At 33.2% G+C, this 19,033-nt stretch overlaps 1 protein-coding gene across 1 annotated transcript in view; it reads right to left on the bottom strand.

The window, feature by feature from the left end:
* The window catches only part of USP34 (ubiquitin specific peptidase 34), a gene marked incomplete at its 5' end in the record, with an annotated part of 242,243 nt that overhangs the window by 58,636 nt on the left and 164,574 nt on the right, over positions 1–19,033 (bottom strand). The window contains 8 exons of the mRNA XM_079720517.1: positions 327–510; positions 8,279–8,399; positions 8,497–8,552; positions 10,769–10,873; positions 11,857–12,009; positions 13,105–13,229; positions 13,368–13,408; positions 17,166–17,248. Of these exons, the coding sequence (XP_079576643.1) occupies positions 327–510; positions 8,279–8,399; positions 8,497–8,552; positions 10,769–10,873; positions 11,857–12,009; positions 13,105–13,229; positions 13,368–13,408; positions 17,166–17,248 (868 nt within the window). The remainder of the gene's footprint in view (positions 1–326; positions 511–8,278; positions 8,400–8,496; positions 8,553–10,768; positions 10,874–11,856; positions 12,010–13,104; positions 13,230–13,367; positions 13,409–17,165; positions 17,249–19,033) is intronic.

Genomic DNA, 19,033 nt, shown 5'->3' with positions numbered 1-19,033 from the left:
ATGGTTATTTTTTAAATTGGTTAGAACACATAATAAAACTAACTCATTCCTAAATATTGAAAGGACTGTCAAAACTTGTCTTTTCTTGGCACTAAATTATTTAACCCAAAAATGCCAAAGTATTTCACATATCTTTAAAAAGTCCATCACAACTGGTTTTTTTCCCAAAAACTAATGTTTACTTTTTAACTTCAGTATGTCCTAGCAACAACAGTTTTTAATGTTAAAATGTATGAATGGTGAATTCTTTCTTTAAATCATGCCCTCCAAAATCTCATTTCTACAAACAAAATTTAGAAAGGTTAAAGGAAAAGAAGAATGCTCACACTGCATGTGTTGTGCCATAACCCAGTTATGTATTAATCTGTAGTTTTCGACAGATCCCTTTACCATCTCCACTAACAAATCATAAGCAGCAGCTCTCGAAGAATGTGATTTGCACTTTGGCTGTTGTCTATCTTTTAGACTAGGCAACAAAAACAGGAGATTGAAGATATCTCTTAAAAATTCCTGGAAAAAAAAAAGACCAAGTATATTATCTAAACTCGGAAATTAACTATATTCCAAATAAAATTAATAAGTTACATAGAGTAAAATGGACTATATGACAATCTACAATTTATTAAGATTGTTTAAAAACTTAAAGGAGCATCATATACCATCATCTGAAAGTATTCCCAATGTTCATTTCTCTTAGGGAAAATGGAATGGGGGTAGGAGCTTCACCTTCACTCTTCTCTCCCTCTTGATACCTTATAGCTCATTCTTAGAGTCACATCTACAATGCTACTATTTTCCACTCCATTCAGTGACCAAACATGTTAGCTCAGGACTCATTACTCCCTATCTTGAATGCCTCTGCATTTACTTAAGTTTCTCCTTACTTCACTCTAATAATTTAAATAGCAGTAGCAGCCAAAGCAGCAACTTACCCATAATGAGCACTTAGAAGTGCCAGATACTATTCAAAGGCCTCAAAACAAAACAAACAAACAAAACAGGTTAAGCATCTCGCCTGGAGTCAGATTTGGCAGGTGCTATACTAAGGATTTAAAACACCAAGCTCTTAACTTCAATACCAGTGAAGTTCAAACTGAGATGCAAGGCTTTACCATTCTAGATATACTTTTCCCTAAATTTAATCTGCCTGAGAAAGGGCCACCTTTCCCACTTGTTCTTTAATTGGTCCTTTGCTACTATTCCAAAGAAAGTTATCTCCCTCACCCATCTCAATCTCAAGTACTACAATGGTACATTGTTCTGGGGTATAGAACCTCCTGGGGTACTGTATAGAAAAGAGGTAATATTGTTAAGACTGAGACTCTGCTATCCTTAGAAAGGCTACATTGTAAAGTTGGCTCCTGGCTGTCACCTGAACACCTGAATGGTCAACAGTTCCCTCCTCTGTTATAAAACTTTCCGCAAGTGATAAAAGTGGCTCACTGTACCAATTTGTATTTCGTTTATGCAGAATACCTGCTTTCTATCTGGGAGTCTGGAATTTCATTGACTGTGGTCAGTTATGCAGGTACTATGTGCCTACATGACCCACCACCTGATAAAACCCCTGGACTCCTAGGCTGAAGAGAGCATCCCTGGTAGACAACACCTCACACATGTTGTCACACTCATTGCTGGGGGAATTAAGCACGTCCTATGCAACTCCACTGGGAGGGGACTCTCAGAAGGGCATACCTCATTTCACCACACTTGGTCCCATGCTTTTTCTTTTGCTGATTTCATTTTCTATTATTTTGCTGTAATAAAACTTGTCATGAATACAATTACACGCTGAGTCCTTTGAGTCCTTCCAGTGAATCAGTGAATCTGGGAGTGGTCTAGGGAACCTCTGACACAGGTACCAAATGAAGGACAATTCAGAATATTTTCCCATTAATGACCTCACCTCCTCCATCTCACTACTGTCAAAGAAAGTACAGTGCATAGTTCCTGACTTGGCAAAGAAAGGTACATTTGGCTAAGAAATACTGAAGGTGAATAGAGGCTTATTTTATATAGTTGACAGACTGACAGTAAGATTATGTCTTGTCTATTCTGTAATTCAGAGGTGAGATAACTGTCTTGGAGACACAGAGTAACATATTTACATGAACTGGAAAATAAAGTCACTCACTCAAACAGAAATAGAATTAGCAAATAACTAGTTTAACAATGAACTATCTTTGCTAATCAGTTTAGATCTAGAAACTGAATGAGCTAAATAACCATAGCTCCAAAGTTTTGACAAAATATATTTAAAGCCTGTGATAAAAATATTTTATTGAAACATTAGGATTGGTAAAAGCATGCTGAAATGAACAATATTTTTATTTTCCTCACTCTGAGTTTACCAGGAAAGCAGGTGTCCTAAGTGAAAGAGTAACATATATATTAACATATCCATTTGATAAATAATGGTACAGCCATTTTAGTATACTTCACAGAAAGAAGAACCTCAAACTGATACCTGAGAGAATATTAAAAATAATTTCTGATTCCAGAGTGTGATCTTTGACATGTAATTCAGAAGAAATTCAAAGAGTTAAATAACGCTGTTAAAACATTCCTACTGTAAACAGTATGTAAACACGGTTTCTCACTGTGGTTTCTCACTGTAAAACAATGTGAAACAAGGTTTCTCACAACTTCTATCTACAGAAATATAAAGTAGGAAGAGAATGAATACATGGTCATTCTAGCTTAATAAGGAATATCCATCTACAACTATATGAATTAATTTAAAAATCCATATACCCTTCTTGTTAATGCATAATTTTCAATAAAATTTCATTTTTAATGTTTCATACTTACTTGGCAAAATTCAAAGTCTATTTACATTGCTTTGATTGCCCATGTCCAAATACGTGTAATGTAATGATAATTATATATGGAAGAAATTTAAGACAACATCATGTAGTCATAGGAAATAACTATTTTATCAATTTCAACAATACTCTGGAAATAATATGCTTTAAAAATACTTAAAGCTAGGATAAACTGTACAATGCAGGGAGTGTAGCCAATATTTTATAATGATTATAAATGGAGTATAACTTTTATGTATTTATTTTTTCTGTAAGTGCTATATTTTAAAGATCTTTTTGGACTCATTGTTCTCAACCAAAACAAATTTTAATGTTTTTTTTTCCTTTTCTCTTCTTTTCTAAATGGAGTATAACTTTTAAAAATTGTGAATCACTATGATGTTCACCTGTAACTTATATATTCTACATCAACTTCAATTTAAAAAAATACTTAAACTTGAAAAAAATCTAGAAATTTCTTAAAATTAAAAAATCTGTGACAGGACACCTAGGTTTTCCAAAATTCTTTAAAGAATATGTGACCAATAAATGCTAGAAGACCACTTCAAAGAAAGTTTGAAAAAGTATGCTGCCTCTCAATCTATTACCAGATTTATTCTGTTAAAGCATATTTCTGACATTATTTGACTGATCAAAAACTTGAAAGGCCCCTCTTTTAAATTATAAAAGTAATGCTTTTATTTTATTGTACATATAAAAATAACCTCCTGGGGCTTCCCTGGTGGCGCAGTGGTTGAGAGTCCACCTGCCGATGCAGGGGACACGGGTTCGTGCCCCGGTCTGTGAAGATCCCACATGCCGCGGAGCGGCTGGGCCCGTGAGCCATGGCCGCTGAGCCTGCGCGTCCGGAGCCTGTGCTCCACAACGGGAGAGGCCACAGCAGTGAGAGGCCCACGTACCGCAAAAAAAAAAAAAAAAAAAAAAACCAAAAACCTCCTGTGACCACAACAGATGGCCACCTAGTTTCCCCAAATTACCTCCTCCATATTTCCTCAAGCTCAAGCCAAATTGAACTATCATTCAATATCCTGCACATACTCAGTGGTTTCGTAGGACTGATTTTTTTCATCCATACTCTTTTCTGTGACTTAAATGTTTCCCTTACTTTTCTACTTAAGGACTTTATCCTGGTTACAAAAGCTTTATCTTCTTCAAAGCCTTTCCTAATCCCGTCAATACTATCTGATCTTCCATACCTCTGATTGTATCCCTTTAATGGCTCTTATTCTTTACCATGAATTACAAATATCATGAACAGTCATGATATTATTTGTGAAGGTACATACGAATTTTGCATAAGGCAAACTTCTCAATAATTACCTGCTGAACAAATGAACCATTAGATCGTCAGTTCTTAAGAATCAGGACTGAGTCTTAATCATCCATTTGTTCAACATATATTTGCTAGGTACTATACAAGGTAGTAGAAATAAAGAGTGGGGTTTATACTCTTAAAGGGGAATTAGAAGAAGGGAAGAGGGAGTAGAAGGGAGGAAGAAGAGGAAAGAGGAAGCAGGGAGGTGAGGAAGGAGAGGAAGCAGCAGCAGCAGTAGCGGTGGTGATGGTGGTGGTGAGGGAGACCATATGTGGCCTGGCAAGCCTAAAATATTTACTATAAGTCTCTTTATGGAAAACAGTTACTCCTCGATAAATTCTAGATGAAATTTTTAAAAATTAATAAATAATAAAGTAAAATTATTACAGAAGAACAGGTATTTTTAGTATCTTGGTGATAAGGACGACTTCTTAATAATACACCAACACCAACTGCCTTAAGCACCTGCACTTGGATACCGAATTGACATTTCAAATTTAACATGTCCAAAATAGAACTACTGATTTTGATACCCCATCCCCCGCAATCTTATCTATCCTAAATTTCCCCTTTCTTAGTAAATGGCAATTATCATTCACTTAGTTTCTCAGGCTTAAAATTGAGAAGTCATTCTTGATTAGTTTCTCTCCCACCTCACAATCTTCTCAAAATTTAAGTCTTGTGAACTCTATCTTCAATAAATATCCTAAGTCCAACCACTTTTCATCATCATCCCTCTGCCAAACTTCTTAACTGGACCCCTAACCTTCACACTTGCCCTTCTAGTTCTCTACCTGTAGTCTAGATCTCCCCCTAGAACATGAGTACAGCTTTGAAAATGTCAATTCAGACTACATACCTCTCCTGCAAAAAAGCTTCTAAAGGTTTCTGATCTCACCAAAAACACAATGGGAAACTAAAGTTTTGACTACACAAACATTAAAACCTTCTCAATAAACAACTATTAGTAAACAATAAACAATAAAAAAAACTATTATTTAACACTGTTCTGGAGGTTCTAGACAAAATTAGGTGAAAGAACAGAGAGAGTTAAGACTTAAGAACAGAGAGAGTTAAGACTTAAAAATGAAGGAGTAAAAAAATTACTTGAAGACAACAAACTAAAAACAAATGAAAAATCAAAGACAATACTGAAGATAAACACAAAGATAACTGAGAAAAAAATTCTACAAACAGTAAGTGAACTTAAGGTGGCCTGCAACAAATTCACACACAAAAATCCTTACTCCACATAAACAACTCATCAGAAAACAAAATAGAAGAAAAGAGTGCATTTATGATACCTAACAAAGAAAATCCCTAGGAATAACCTTATTTTAAAATTCCTAAAATTCAAATTCTAAATGAAAACATTAAATTGGAAAACACAACACTGGTCTCCTATAAATAAGAAGACAAATCCTGTTCTTGTATAGGCAATTTAATATAATTTCAATTTTTCTACATCAATCCATAAATTTAACACAACCCCCATTTAAAAAGTATCAGAATTTTAATCTTTGCAAGAATGAGACACACTGATTCTAAAGTTCGTGTGGAAAAATAAACAACCGGGACAATTCTGAAAAGGAGTAATAATGAAGATGGACCATCTCTACAAGATATTAACTAAAAACTGTGAATCTACTTAGTTAGGATATGATATTGGTGAATGAATAGATCTGTAGAGTGAAAAAGAAAGTCCAGAAATAAATCCAAGTACATACGCCAATTTCCTTCATACAAAAATTCTACAAATTATCAAGAAAAGGACCATGTATATACATGAAAGGAAAATGAGGACAGGATTTGAGCATGTCAGAGAAAAGATAATACAAATAAATGGCTTTCAAACACATGAAAAGAAGCTCAACCTTACTCATACTTACAAAAAAATGAAAAATAAAACTAAGAGAATGGTTTCCACTTATCAGACTGGCAGAAATTAAATTTGATAATACACTGGGTTGGTAGGAATGTGGGAAAATTGGCACTTGGCTCACAGACATTGTAGGTGGGACCATAAATCAGTTCAGCCTCCACAGAGAGCATCATGGTTGTTCTGACCAAAATCACAAAGGTACATACCTCGTAAACCAGCAGTTCTACTTCTAGAATTTTTTCGTACAGATTTCCTAAATGATGGATGTATAAACATTTTCCCTGAAACATCACTTATAGTAGTGTAAGGTAATGCTCAACATTAGGAAGCTAGTTAGATATATCACATCTTTTCAGAAAAAGAATATTATGCAGTTGTTATGAAGAATGAATTAACTCTATATCTATTGATATGGAGAATCTATAAGGTAGGTGAAAAAAGCATATTACAGAACAGTGTATTTAAGGTTTTAACACCTGCAGACAGTATTGCTTAGTGGTTAGAAGCTTGGTCAAGTAAAGAGTCTTGAGTGTCCTCAGTGAAGCAAGTTGTTTAACCTGTCTACGCCTTAGTTTCATCATCTGTCAAAATGGCATCTAATGACAGTATCTACCTTACAAGGGCTCAAAAATTTTGCCTAAGATAATCAATTGTATAAATCAATAAACAAAAGAAGAAGGAAAAAAAACAAGTGGTCTTAAAAAATATATACAAATAATGAAGACAAAACTTTTGGAAATATTTCCTGCACATATATGTGACAGGAAAAGAGTTGATATTTTCAAAATAAAGAACTTTCAAAAATAAATAAGAAAAATGACAGAAGAAAACATGCAGATTATGAACAGAAAACTGCAAGTTAATACAAGTGGACGATATATAAATGAAAAGACACTCATCTTCAACAATAACCAAGGAAATAAAACTAAAATAGTGAGAGTGGCAAAGACTTGTCATGTAAGGAATGTGGGCATGTCTGAGAAAGTGGTATTCTTACACAGTGTGGCTGGGAGTATAAACTGATAGAGCCTTTTGTAAATTGATGTATTCTGATTAAAATGAATCAAATTTACTCTTAAGAATTTATATGAGTATACAATGGAACAGGTATACAAAGATGTTCCCTGCAGTTTTTTTTTTACAACTACCAACAACATAAATGTCAATAAAGATTAAATTATTTCTCTATGTATTCAACTTTTTAATGTATTTTCTTTTTTGATGGATTCATTTTAAATGAAGAACACAAATCACAGAATAGTATTTACCTAATATAAATTATATACCTATGTATTTAATATAGCCATAGAAAGTCCTGGAAGGCCATTACCAAAATATCATATGAAATTAAAATATATAGGAATATTTTTGTCAGCAGTGCCTAAAAATTTTTTTCTTTCTTTAAAATGACTTTTGCTTTACAATGATATGTTATCAGAAATATCAATTAATACATTTATATTTTGGAATAAAAGTTACATATTGGTTTATATAATGTAAGACTTCAACCAGCAAGACTATAAATAAATCAAGTTATTCCCAGTGAAGTGTAATAGAAAAATTTTAAAAGATCCAGGAGAAAACCCACAAAACAGCGCTTTGTGAAATAAGGGTAGTAGCACAGATTTAAGACAGATAAGACTGTCACCTTAAGTTTATCTTAAGAATCCCTGAGCCTATGCTCACGGGGACAATCTTCCATTCTTTTGGTTATTCCTGTGTTTCCTAACACAATCAGTAACCTCAAGAAATCAATCCTCCAAACCATAACTAACTTCCCTTACTGAAGACAATGACAAAAGTGCCAATGACAGTAAATAACGTAATCTAAAGAGAAATTAGACATTTGTTGGTATAGAGTTATTAGGTGTTATCAAAGTCAATTATAGATTTTATATCAAATGGGCCTTTAAGAAATGAAACCAATAAGTACTCTAAAATGACTACTTATTAATTCCATTGTGTTAAGTTACTAATTCAAAATATTCAATTCTATAAAAATCTACAATTAAGCAGAGACTGCCTCTATATATACAGTCATAGTAATTAAAACTTGTTCTGCATTCTAAAAACAAGGCTAAGATTCATATTTCTAGGATTCATCTTATTCAAAGTTCACTGTTCCTGCTAGTAATAAAGTTCTGGTAAACTTCATGTTTGCATGTTTAAGGAAATTTAACATACCCACATACAAGGAAACAATATAAAAAAGTTCAATCTTATTTCATATAAATACTTGGATGTCTTACTACCAACCTGTCCTTCCCTTGAAAATTTAAAGGGTGGTTTGTGTTTAATAACACTTGTTGCAAGCCTTAGGAGTCCTGTAAGCCCATCATCTTCTATATTACCATCTTGATGATCAAGGATCTCCCTGCTACAAAAAAGAATACAAGCAAAACAAGACAGTTCATAAAATTACGTTCTTTATCTTTTCTCAACAATATAACTGTCAATTTCACATCAAATTTTACCTTCGAATACAGTCAGCTAAATGTCGTGCCAAAGCATCCAGGTCGAGGAGTGTTGTCTTAATACAAAGAGAAAATACAAATTCAAACACAGATTTTTATGTTCACTATTTCAGATATTATTAAAACAAAAAATCCTTTCCTTTTAAGTAACAAGAATTTGGTTCTCCAAATTCATTAACATGTCAATTAAATTATAAATAATATAACTACTCTTTACTTATACATGATGTCAATAAATTATACTTATAAACACATCACTGATAGTCCTTCAAAAAAGAATCAATGAAATATTGGTGATAAATCATGAGAGTCACGGTAATTTAACGAGAAAACACTAGGTTTGACTTATTTTTTCTTTAACAATTTTACTGAGATGTAATTAACATACCATACAATTCACCAAGTTTCGTTTCTAATACCACTTTTAGAAATAAACTTAAATGCACAGTTCATTTCAGAGAGCTTTAATTCTCATTATAACTGAGCAACAAAATTAAAACAGATTTCATAAAATAGAACTTAATTTAAGAGGATCCCAGGGAATTTCCTGGCGGTCCAGTGGTGGTTAGGATTCCATGCTTTCACCGCCAAGGGTGCAGGCTCAATCCCTGGTGGGGGAACTAACATCCCACAAGCCACATGGTGTGGCCAAAAAAAAAAAAGAGGATTCTCAAAGAAATTCAGATCACTAAGTAGGAAAATTACTTTGACTAGCAAGCAAGAATATTAGATTCATACTTTAAATAGGCAACCATAGGTTTAAAGAAAAATCAATGTCTACCTGGAATCAACATTTTATGGATAAAGTCAAATACATTAAGACATGTTCGGCGGGGGGAGGGAGGACTGGAATTGGTAGTCAAAAGATATAAGATACGTAAGTACTAAGGAGGTAATGCACAACATGATAAATATAATTAACACTGCTGTATGTTATATATACATATATATAAAAGTTATTGAGGACTTCCCTGGTGGCACAGTGGTTAAGAATCCACCTGTCAATGCAGGGGACATGGGTTCAAGCCCTGGTCCGGGAAGATCTCACATGCTGTGGAGCAACTAAGCCTGTGTGCCACAACTACTGAGCCTGTGCTCTAGAGCCCGCAAGCCACAACTACTGAAGCCTGGGAGCCAAGAGCCCGTGCTCCGCAACAAGAGAAGCCACCACAATGAGAAGCCCGTGCACCACAACAAAGAGTAGCCCCAGCTCGCCACAACCAGAGAAAGCTCATGCGCAGCAACGAAGACCCAACACAGCCAAAAAATAAATAAATAAATTAATTAATTAAAAAAAAAGTTGTTGAGAGAGTAAAGTGCTCATCATGAGGAAAAATATTTTTTTCCGTTTCTTTAATTTTATAGCAATATGAGATGATGTTCACTATACTTATTGTGGTAATCATTTCATGATATGTGTAAGTCAAGTCATTATGCTATATACCTTAAACTTACACAGTGCTGTATGCCAATTATAACTCAATAAAACTGGAAGAGAAAATTAAAACATGCTCAATATTAATTTTTATAATTATTTCTTAAATGAAAAGTAGAATAAGAATTCAGATGTAAACTATTCCTTAAAAGTAGGAAGTTCAAACACGATAGGATTCTTAAAATATAAAGTGTATATACTGGACTTTGATGGAAATACATGAAAAAAAAAATTGACAGAAAAGGTTTCCTAAATATTTAAATGTATCTTTTTCAAGCATTTCTCATTTTTCTGAGATCAATTAGATGTATTTTAGCTTACTAAATTTATAAAAAGAAAAAATAAAAGTTTTTATGTGGCAAGCTTGTCTTTGAAATACACTTGTTTTAAGTATTTCTTTGGATAGAAGTATCATTTTAGTCTCATAAGAAAATTAGTAGATCAGCAAACTGATAGTGTTTCTTTAGCTTAAAGTAATTTCTATTTGAATTGCAACTTTATTTTACATTCTCAGAATCCACTTGCTACTATAGAAAGCTGTATATTTAAAGTCTAAAGTTCACATTCCAAATAAGATTTTATATCCACAAATCTTACAAGACACAGGAAACTACTTGTAAGTACCAAATGAAGACATTTCGACTAAGGTCAGAGTAAAAAGAAGAAAGAAATTAGAGCAGAACAAAAAGGTACGAATACAGTAGAAAAATTATGACATTTTCAACTCATTACAGATTGATAAAAATGCCCTTAATGATAACGACCTATAAATTCATGAACATACAAGTGCATAATTCATCTCTATTAACAAGTTAATGTATAACTTTCTGAACATACCTGACTAGCATCCTTTATATGTATGTTGTCAACTAATTTGCACAACAACCAAAAATATTCTTTACATCCAGGTTTTAACATTGGTTCTTCTTCATAATCATCTATCTATTAAAAAAAAATTTAAACTTTGTGAAAATAGTTTAAAAGGGGAAAATAACTTAAAATTATAATACATTTTAAAAACTACAAGCTTTATAAAAAAAATTAAATCCCTACAAACTAAACAGTTTTCAAAATTTAAGCCCCCAAAATGAAGAGAATACTCCTAGTGTCTGTAAAATTAGAACAACTATGTATGTAAGTGAATAATAAGAGAACTTTCAAAAAAACAGTACTCTGAAATTCCTTACAACCTACTTGGAAAAGATATGAATAATGTATAATACTAAATAATGTAGTGCCAATTAAAAATTCAATGAAAATGTGGAAACAAAAGAAACCTACAGAAAATGAGTATATATAAATCTACCCACATACAATGGTCTATTATAGTTTTGAAAGCTGAAAAATAAAGAACACATTACATTTCTTACATAGTCAATGACAGACGGTAAATATGGAGAAGAAAAATGTAAATCCTACAATGCATCATATTTCTGGGATTAGTAAAATTTACTTATTAAAGGGCCCTGTATTTATTATGGGGTAGAAGGCTTTTATAAGGCTAGTGTTAGTGTATACATGGGAACAAGGAAGAAAACTGAAAATTCTGAGTATCATAAAGATAAAAATAAAACAACTGTGACTGAATAAGAAGAAAGCTACATTTATGATGTTTCTATCATTCAACTTATTCACACAAGGCTCAGAACCTAGCAAGGACAAATGTTATTTCCAAAACAATATCCATGAGAGATCCCACACAGCTGAACCCAAGGACACAGGATCTATCCCTAGGTGTAACATGGACACAATATGTCACAATGCTGCCACTTTAGGAACTATTACATGTAACTACCATCCTCCTGGTGAAAACTACAGATAGTAAACAGGTACTCAAAATTACTTGCAAGGATAATACAACGATAAACTTGGGGCAAATGAAACGGCAGAAATAGAAATTGCTCCTGAAGACAGTAAAATCTTACCCTTATAGGTTTGAGTGCTTGAGCATCTGGAAGAAATTTCAGCAATGTTGAGGCAGCCAGTAGCAGAAAAGAGCGATTGATTGAGTCTCCTCCATCCAGCCCTGACAGAGATAACTTATAAAGGCCATTGCAAGACTCATGACGGACTGCAGTCTAAATGAAAAAGTTCCAAAGATAGTCTGAGTTAGTATTAAAAAGTTAATCTTAAGGTTAATATGTTGGCAGAAATAACATGTTAGATGGCTTCTTTAGTAACATGTTTTAAAACACAATGTCCTGATCACATGCTCATGCATCTAAATAATACATGATCAAATGAAGTACCCCAAAGTATACGGTAGTATGTAAAAACATTTCAGAAATTCCCAATATGGTCATAAAAACAAACCAAGTAAATACAAGAACAGACAAATACAAAAAGGATTGAGAAGAGGATATTCATAATAATTTATTTACATGATTAAGTAATAGGAAAAACATTGGGTTGGCCAAAAAGTTCGTCTGAGTTTTTCTGTAAGATGTTATGGAAAAACCTGAACGAACTTTTTGGCCAACCCAGTATTTTCAGAACTAGAAGCAACTTGGTAAGTACTTAACCCAGAACATTTTACAGATTTTAGAATCTTGTCCAAGTATCACAATAGTTACCTGGGACAGAGGCAGAGTAAGAACACATATGCATTCAATACAAAGCTAATAATATTAGAAAATGTTCTCTAAAAAAGACGTGAATATCGTGGCTAAGTGTATTAGTAAGAGTGTGTTTATACTATTTCATTCAGGAATATGGTGTGAGTAACATCAAGATAACGATTGGTGAAAATTATATTGACTTCAGTGTCAACACTGAAATCAAAAGGAAATATGTCTCTCTTGCATCTAAGGATACACTCAAATAGAAAAAGTAAAAGAAACTTCTCTAAAACATAAATTACAAAAAATAAATGCTGAAATCCTTCTCAACCCTCAGGAAAAAAAACAATTAAAAAAACCCAAAACAAAAGAATCACTCTGTTAACAAATATTGCAGAAAAAGACAAATATGAATGCTACAAAATATTTAATGTTCACACTTAAGTGTACATAGTTCAAAACACTCTAGATCTTAAAGGATTATTAAGTACCTTCCAAGCAACAGGATATATTTATGGAATCATGTTCATTTGTTTCCATTAGCTCTTTTTATCATCGACGCTAATAATAAGAAAAAATATGAAGAGTAGTACCAATCTTCAATCTTTAACTTACCTCAGGAATAAGGAGAGTCAATTTCTTTAGCCAATCTTGTAAATGATCACTGTCAGCAAGGCTAGATTTCACTAAAGAACAGCAATGAGCCCAACTCACCAAGAGCCACATTGAGTAATGTGAAACTACAGAAAAATTGGAAAAAAAATTACTATAAAGGCTTGTGCATAATGAAAACAAAATGTTCATTATTAAAGATATTATATATAGATATAACCAGTCATCCAAATCTTTATTAAAAATCAACTTTGTGGAACCCTTACCTTCATGTCTAGACCTGTGATCAGACTGAGCTTTCAAAACTCTGCAAAGTAAAAACACACCACCACCAGTAATTAAATTCAGCAACGAACTAAAAATAACTCAATTTCTTACTATATATCCTTTAACTTTCCCTGCCCCCCAAAAGATTAGATTTTATGAAAGCTGCTAATTTATCTTCCTATGGTCTGCATTTTTAATTTAAAGAATCACTGGCAAAATCTTACTATAGCAAACATTAAATGAGTGTTTCAATTTAATAAACAAAATGTGAGTGAATCCCATATTGACTTAAGTGAACTCTCAAAAAGTGCTTAAAGATTTGGTTACTAAAGTGACGTGGCTTACAAAGAGAAAGGTTATAATGGTTTAGAGTCTAAACTTCAGACTCCTAAAAAAAAAAAAACACCCTTATGCAGCAGTCCTTGGCCTCCTGGAGTTTACAGCCTATCAGGGGAGATAAGATGAATATAGAACAAAAAAGTTAGGACATAAATATATTCTAGGAGCTAGGTGAGTAAAACAGTCAGCACATACTATTAGAAATGTGAGTTTAATCTTAATCCGTGGCATATGAAATATTCTTTCTGGTTCTAAATGTTATAGCGTCTATAACGACATTATATTCTACTCTAATAGAAAGATACGACTCACAAAAAGAAAAAGAACCATACAATGACATAAAATGCCCTTCCTTTTGTACTGTTAATGTCAATTTTCATCAGGAATGGTTAAAAGCAAATTACTGAAAAGTAGAGAAAAATAACTAATTTAATTCTATATTACTTCACCTCTATTTTTTCCCCTTGATACTTTTAGTAACTTCAATGGAAAATGTATTACCTCAATTTAAAGAAAACTAAACATTAAAAATTTTCATTTTAATAAAACCAGCATATAGGGATTTAGTATTCACCTTACAAATAAACTGTTTAAAAAAAAAAAGCACTGATCTCTAGATACCTACTTTGTTATAATTAACAAAACACCTATGAAAATCTGAAAGAGCAAGACTCAGCCGTATTATTGATTTAAAGTAAAAGGTACTAAAAAGTTAAAACTTATAAATCTAGTATTTGGCCATATTTCATTTTAACTTTTATCATATTGGTTTAACGTATTTAACTTTACCAAGAGCAACCTCCCAATCTACCTTTTAAATATGTAGCATTAGAAGACTTTGATAACAGGCAAAAAGTTCATTTTAGCTATCTTAATTGATACAAACCTCCCAGCACCATATAAACTGAAGGTGGAGGCTTATGAAAAGACAATGGTGCAGGAACAGGAGTCAAAAAAACCACAAAGATTGGGGGTGGGGGGTCGGGGGCCCTCACATTACAAAGACTGTAATGAGATCTTTTAAGAATGGAACTGGTTAAATAGAAATAAGAACTGTCGCAGTGAACCAGCTTGAACATCAGCAGCTGGTATCAAACTCACATATTTTTCATTGTGTGAGGTTGAGTCAAGTGAACATTTCTTAATTATAAAGAAATAAAAGCAGACCAAAGCAGTCACTGAACTGCCTTGTTAATCAATATATTGCGGCGTGTGGGACAGTGAGGTATACAGAATGTGTGTTAGAACAGGGGTCCCCAACCCCCGGTCCACGGACCCATACCAGTCCGCAGCCTGTTAGGAACCGGGCCGCACAGCAGGAGGTGAACAGAGAGCGAGCAAAGCTTCATGTGGGGCTCCCCACTGCTCACACTACCGCCTGAACCACCCCCCCACACACACCGGTCTGTAGAAAAATTGTCTTCCATGAAAACCGTCCCTGGTGCCAAAAAGGTTGGGGACTGCTGTGTTAGAGGACAAGGAGGAAGAGTTAAGAATTATTTAACTGGAGAGTCACTGGTACTTGGCGTATAAAATGTATTTTAGCATACAAACCAAGGTCATGTTATAGCATTTTCTTTGTTTCCGCACATTATCCATTCATAAGTTTTATAAATAATGAGGTAAGGTGCCTGGCACTGATAATATAATGGTGAGCAAAATCAGATATAGTTCGTATAGAACTATACGTCCAGTGGGGTAAAGGAGATGTTGATTGAGTTATGAATATGAATTCAACTGAGACAGATACTAAAGAAAGATACATTAAACAAGAAATAACCTTAAAATAATCATGCTACTTATATGCAACCATTGCCTATGAAGATGACTTTTAAAAGCATCTAAAAACAGATAACTATTAGCCATAAATAACGTTAAGCACTTTGAAATGTGTTTATATTAGCTTTGTAAATCATTTAACAATGGCAAACTTCAGCCCAACATAAACACCTACAGAATACAGGACTTAGAAATTAATTCTACACACTTTAACATAATTTATGTGATTATTTGAGGCATACACAGTCAGGTCCTCATGTATTAGCAACTATCATTTATACATTATTAAAATTTTGAACATTAAAAAAAAAGTCTCCAACATAGCCCAAATAAATGAAATCATATTACACTTTTAAACTATATTCTTATACACATATTTCCAGCTTTATCTATTGAGGGCCTAGAAGCAAGGAAACACTAGGAGCAATGATACTATATTTTGCAGGTTCCACACCAAAAGGAACTAGGGCTTCTTAAAGAAATGCTGATTCAACAACTAAGGCAGGGAAACTGAAAGCCTGGAAGATCTTAAAATGACAGGGGGGGAAAAAAAAGTACTCCTCCCCTCCACCCAAATAATGGGGACATAGCCAAAGGACACATGAACAAACCTGAAGATGCCAACTAAGGTATAATTTGAGCAAAGTGAATAGTAATAGTAATGAATTATATTGAATGAAAAACATCCAAATTGATACTAACTAAATAAAAGGAAGAGAAAGCTCTTCATCACCACAGAATGTCAACTAATAAACATAAAATGAATGGTAAGAGTTAGAAAATCACTAATTTGCAAACATTATACTAATATTTAATTCAGGAAAGAATCATCACTGAATGCTAAAAGTAAATGAATAAGTTTTATGAGAAGCAGGAAATTTAAACAGTTGCAAATTATTTTCCCATAGGTTACTTTTAATCAGAAAAATCAGAAACTTCATTGTAGAGAAACCTGGAGGAAACCAGATTAACTGATCAAAATTAATATCGCTAATAATAGGACAAACGGATATCACCGGGATGTACTGGGAAAGATACGTTACTTATGGAGTATTCCTGCTAAAATGTATAGTCTGAATCTGATTGTGAGGAACAATCAGGAAAACCTAAATTAAAAGGCTTTATAAAAAAATGGCTTGTGATACTCAGAAATGTCTGTATCATGAAAGAAAGGCTAAGAAAGTATCCCCAATTAAAGGAAATGGAAGAAATATGACTACCAAATGCAGTACGTGATCCTGGACGAGGAAAAAAATTGCTATAAAAATATTAATGGGACAATTTGAGTATGGACTATATGTTAGATAATAATTATATCAATGTTACGTTTTCTAAATTTGAATATCTTACTATAGTTGTTAGGAAATTGTCCTTGGACTTAGGAGATACACATCAAACTATTTATCAGTAAGTGATCATAATGTCTGAACTCTTACAAGATTCAGGATATGTAAATAAACATGTGCTTGGGGACACCCACAGAAAATGTGTGCTCATGATCATTCGATAAAAACTGGCAAAATGTTGATAACAATATGCAAATCCACATGAATGATATGAGAGTTCACTAAAACACCCTAACAATTGTTAGGTTTCAATTTTTTTTCAAATTAAAATTTTAAAACACTGTATTCTTACTCTAAATACATACAATCATAAATTATGTAAAAACTTCATACCTAGGAGCCAGATTATCATACGTATAAGCAACAGACATAAGTCGCTGAATCAAACTGGTTCCTTGGACAAGAACAAGAAATACCTTTAAAATAAAAACATTAAAAAAAATCTATAAATACACTAAAACACAAAACTGCGTTTTAAACCAGACTCCAAATTACTTTGATTTTTATTTATAAAAGGATAGGGATATTCTAAAAATGATTCTTGGAAAATACTGTAAAAATATTAAATATCAGAAAACCAGATTTTTATAAAGAAACCTCAGAATAGCAACTTTAAAAAGAAAATATTAAAAATTTAGAAATACATAGGCAAATCCTTTCTATTTGATCCACAGATTATCTGCATGTCACCCAACAGAGTGAGAAAAATATCATGTATTACACGTCACTGGTTTTTTTGGGCGGTAGGTGAAGTAACCTTCTTCAGTTTTGAAATAAGAAAAAAAATGTCAAGCAGTGGCAGATTCCTCAACCACCCTGAAATAAACATAGAAAAGCAATATAATATACCATAGATACCAAGCATGGATTCCAGATTGAAAACCTTGAGGTTCAACATTTAGTTTGCTAACTTTCAAGCTGTATGACTCTAATAAATACTGAGTTTCTAGGTTCTAGTTCTTCATCTATATAGTGGATAAAAATATTTGCTAACTTAATAAAGAGTTACTGAATCCCTTCTGCAGGTCAGAACCCATTCTGGGCACTAATTTTATAAAAGCACTGTTCCCATCCTGGGGAAGTTAGTCCAGTGCAGCAGAAAACATAGAAAGCACTGTAACACAAGTATATGCAATGTGCCAAATGAGCAACAGAAGGGAGCAGCAACTAAACCTGTGCCTGGCAAAATAAGAAGAGTTTTAAGAAAAGCTATATTTAGGCTGGAATTGGAAGTTCAATTTGGATTCTGAACCTTCTAAAAGGCTATTAAAGGAGAACAAACGAAATAATGAATGATAGTAAATTATTAAAAGAATTAGTGTTCTTCCTTACAATTGGTTGACTTTGTCTCCAGAATTCGGGTAATAAAAATTTCCCCCCAAATAGCTTAGATTTACCTTCTAAGCTCTAATTAAATATTATGATAAACAAATGAAAAAAATATATATTGTATGCTCTTTTTTTAAACTATAAAAATGTAACATTGGCATACGCATAAGAAAAAATATGCACATAAAAAGATTAACACATAGAGCTATTAATGGTAGTGACCTATATTACTTTGGGGAAAGTTCACTTGTATATTCCTTTTTTTTTTTTTTTTTTTTTGGCCACGCCACAGCTTGCAGGACCTTAGCTCCCTGACCAGGGATCGAACCTGGGCCCTCGGCAATGAAAGTGCAGAGTCCTGACCACTGGACTGCCAAAGAATTCCCTCACTTGTACATTCTAAATTGTTTTCAGTAATTATGTACTTGCATAAATTTGTTAAAAAAAACAGCCAATTATTTTAAAATGCCATATATGAGTATGTGTATTTTATTTCTGTATCAGTAACAACTCATTACTGTGGTGTTTCTGGAGCAGGTATGAGGTAAGCTGCTGTCCTCAAATGGTTACAAAATGAAGAAGAGATTAAGTAAAAACTCATCTTCATCTCTCCCCAGTTCCCAGTTCACCAATAGAGACACTGGAAGGGCAAATATTTGATCACATGAACAACAGAATCCACAGCCAAAAAGAATTTTAATTTTATTGCTGGATGCACTGGTTATTATGCCATTTTTGTTTGGCTCTAAACCTACCATACTATGTATTGATACTTGCTCTGTGACACTAGGGCTAAACTAAATTTCTCCTCTGCCAACTGGCTTTCTATTAGGTTTGTCAACCTAATGTGGGATACTAGAGAGATTACTTCC

Source organism: Hyperoodon ampullatus (assembly GCF_949752795.1).
Source record: "Hyperoodon ampullatus genome assembly, chromosome: 15".
NCBI classification, from domain to species: domain Eukaryota; kingdom Metazoa; phylum Chordata; class Mammalia; order Artiodactyla; family Ziphiidae; genus Hyperoodon; species Hyperoodon ampullatus.
This window is presented reverse-complemented; position numbering and strand designations above follow the sequence as displayed.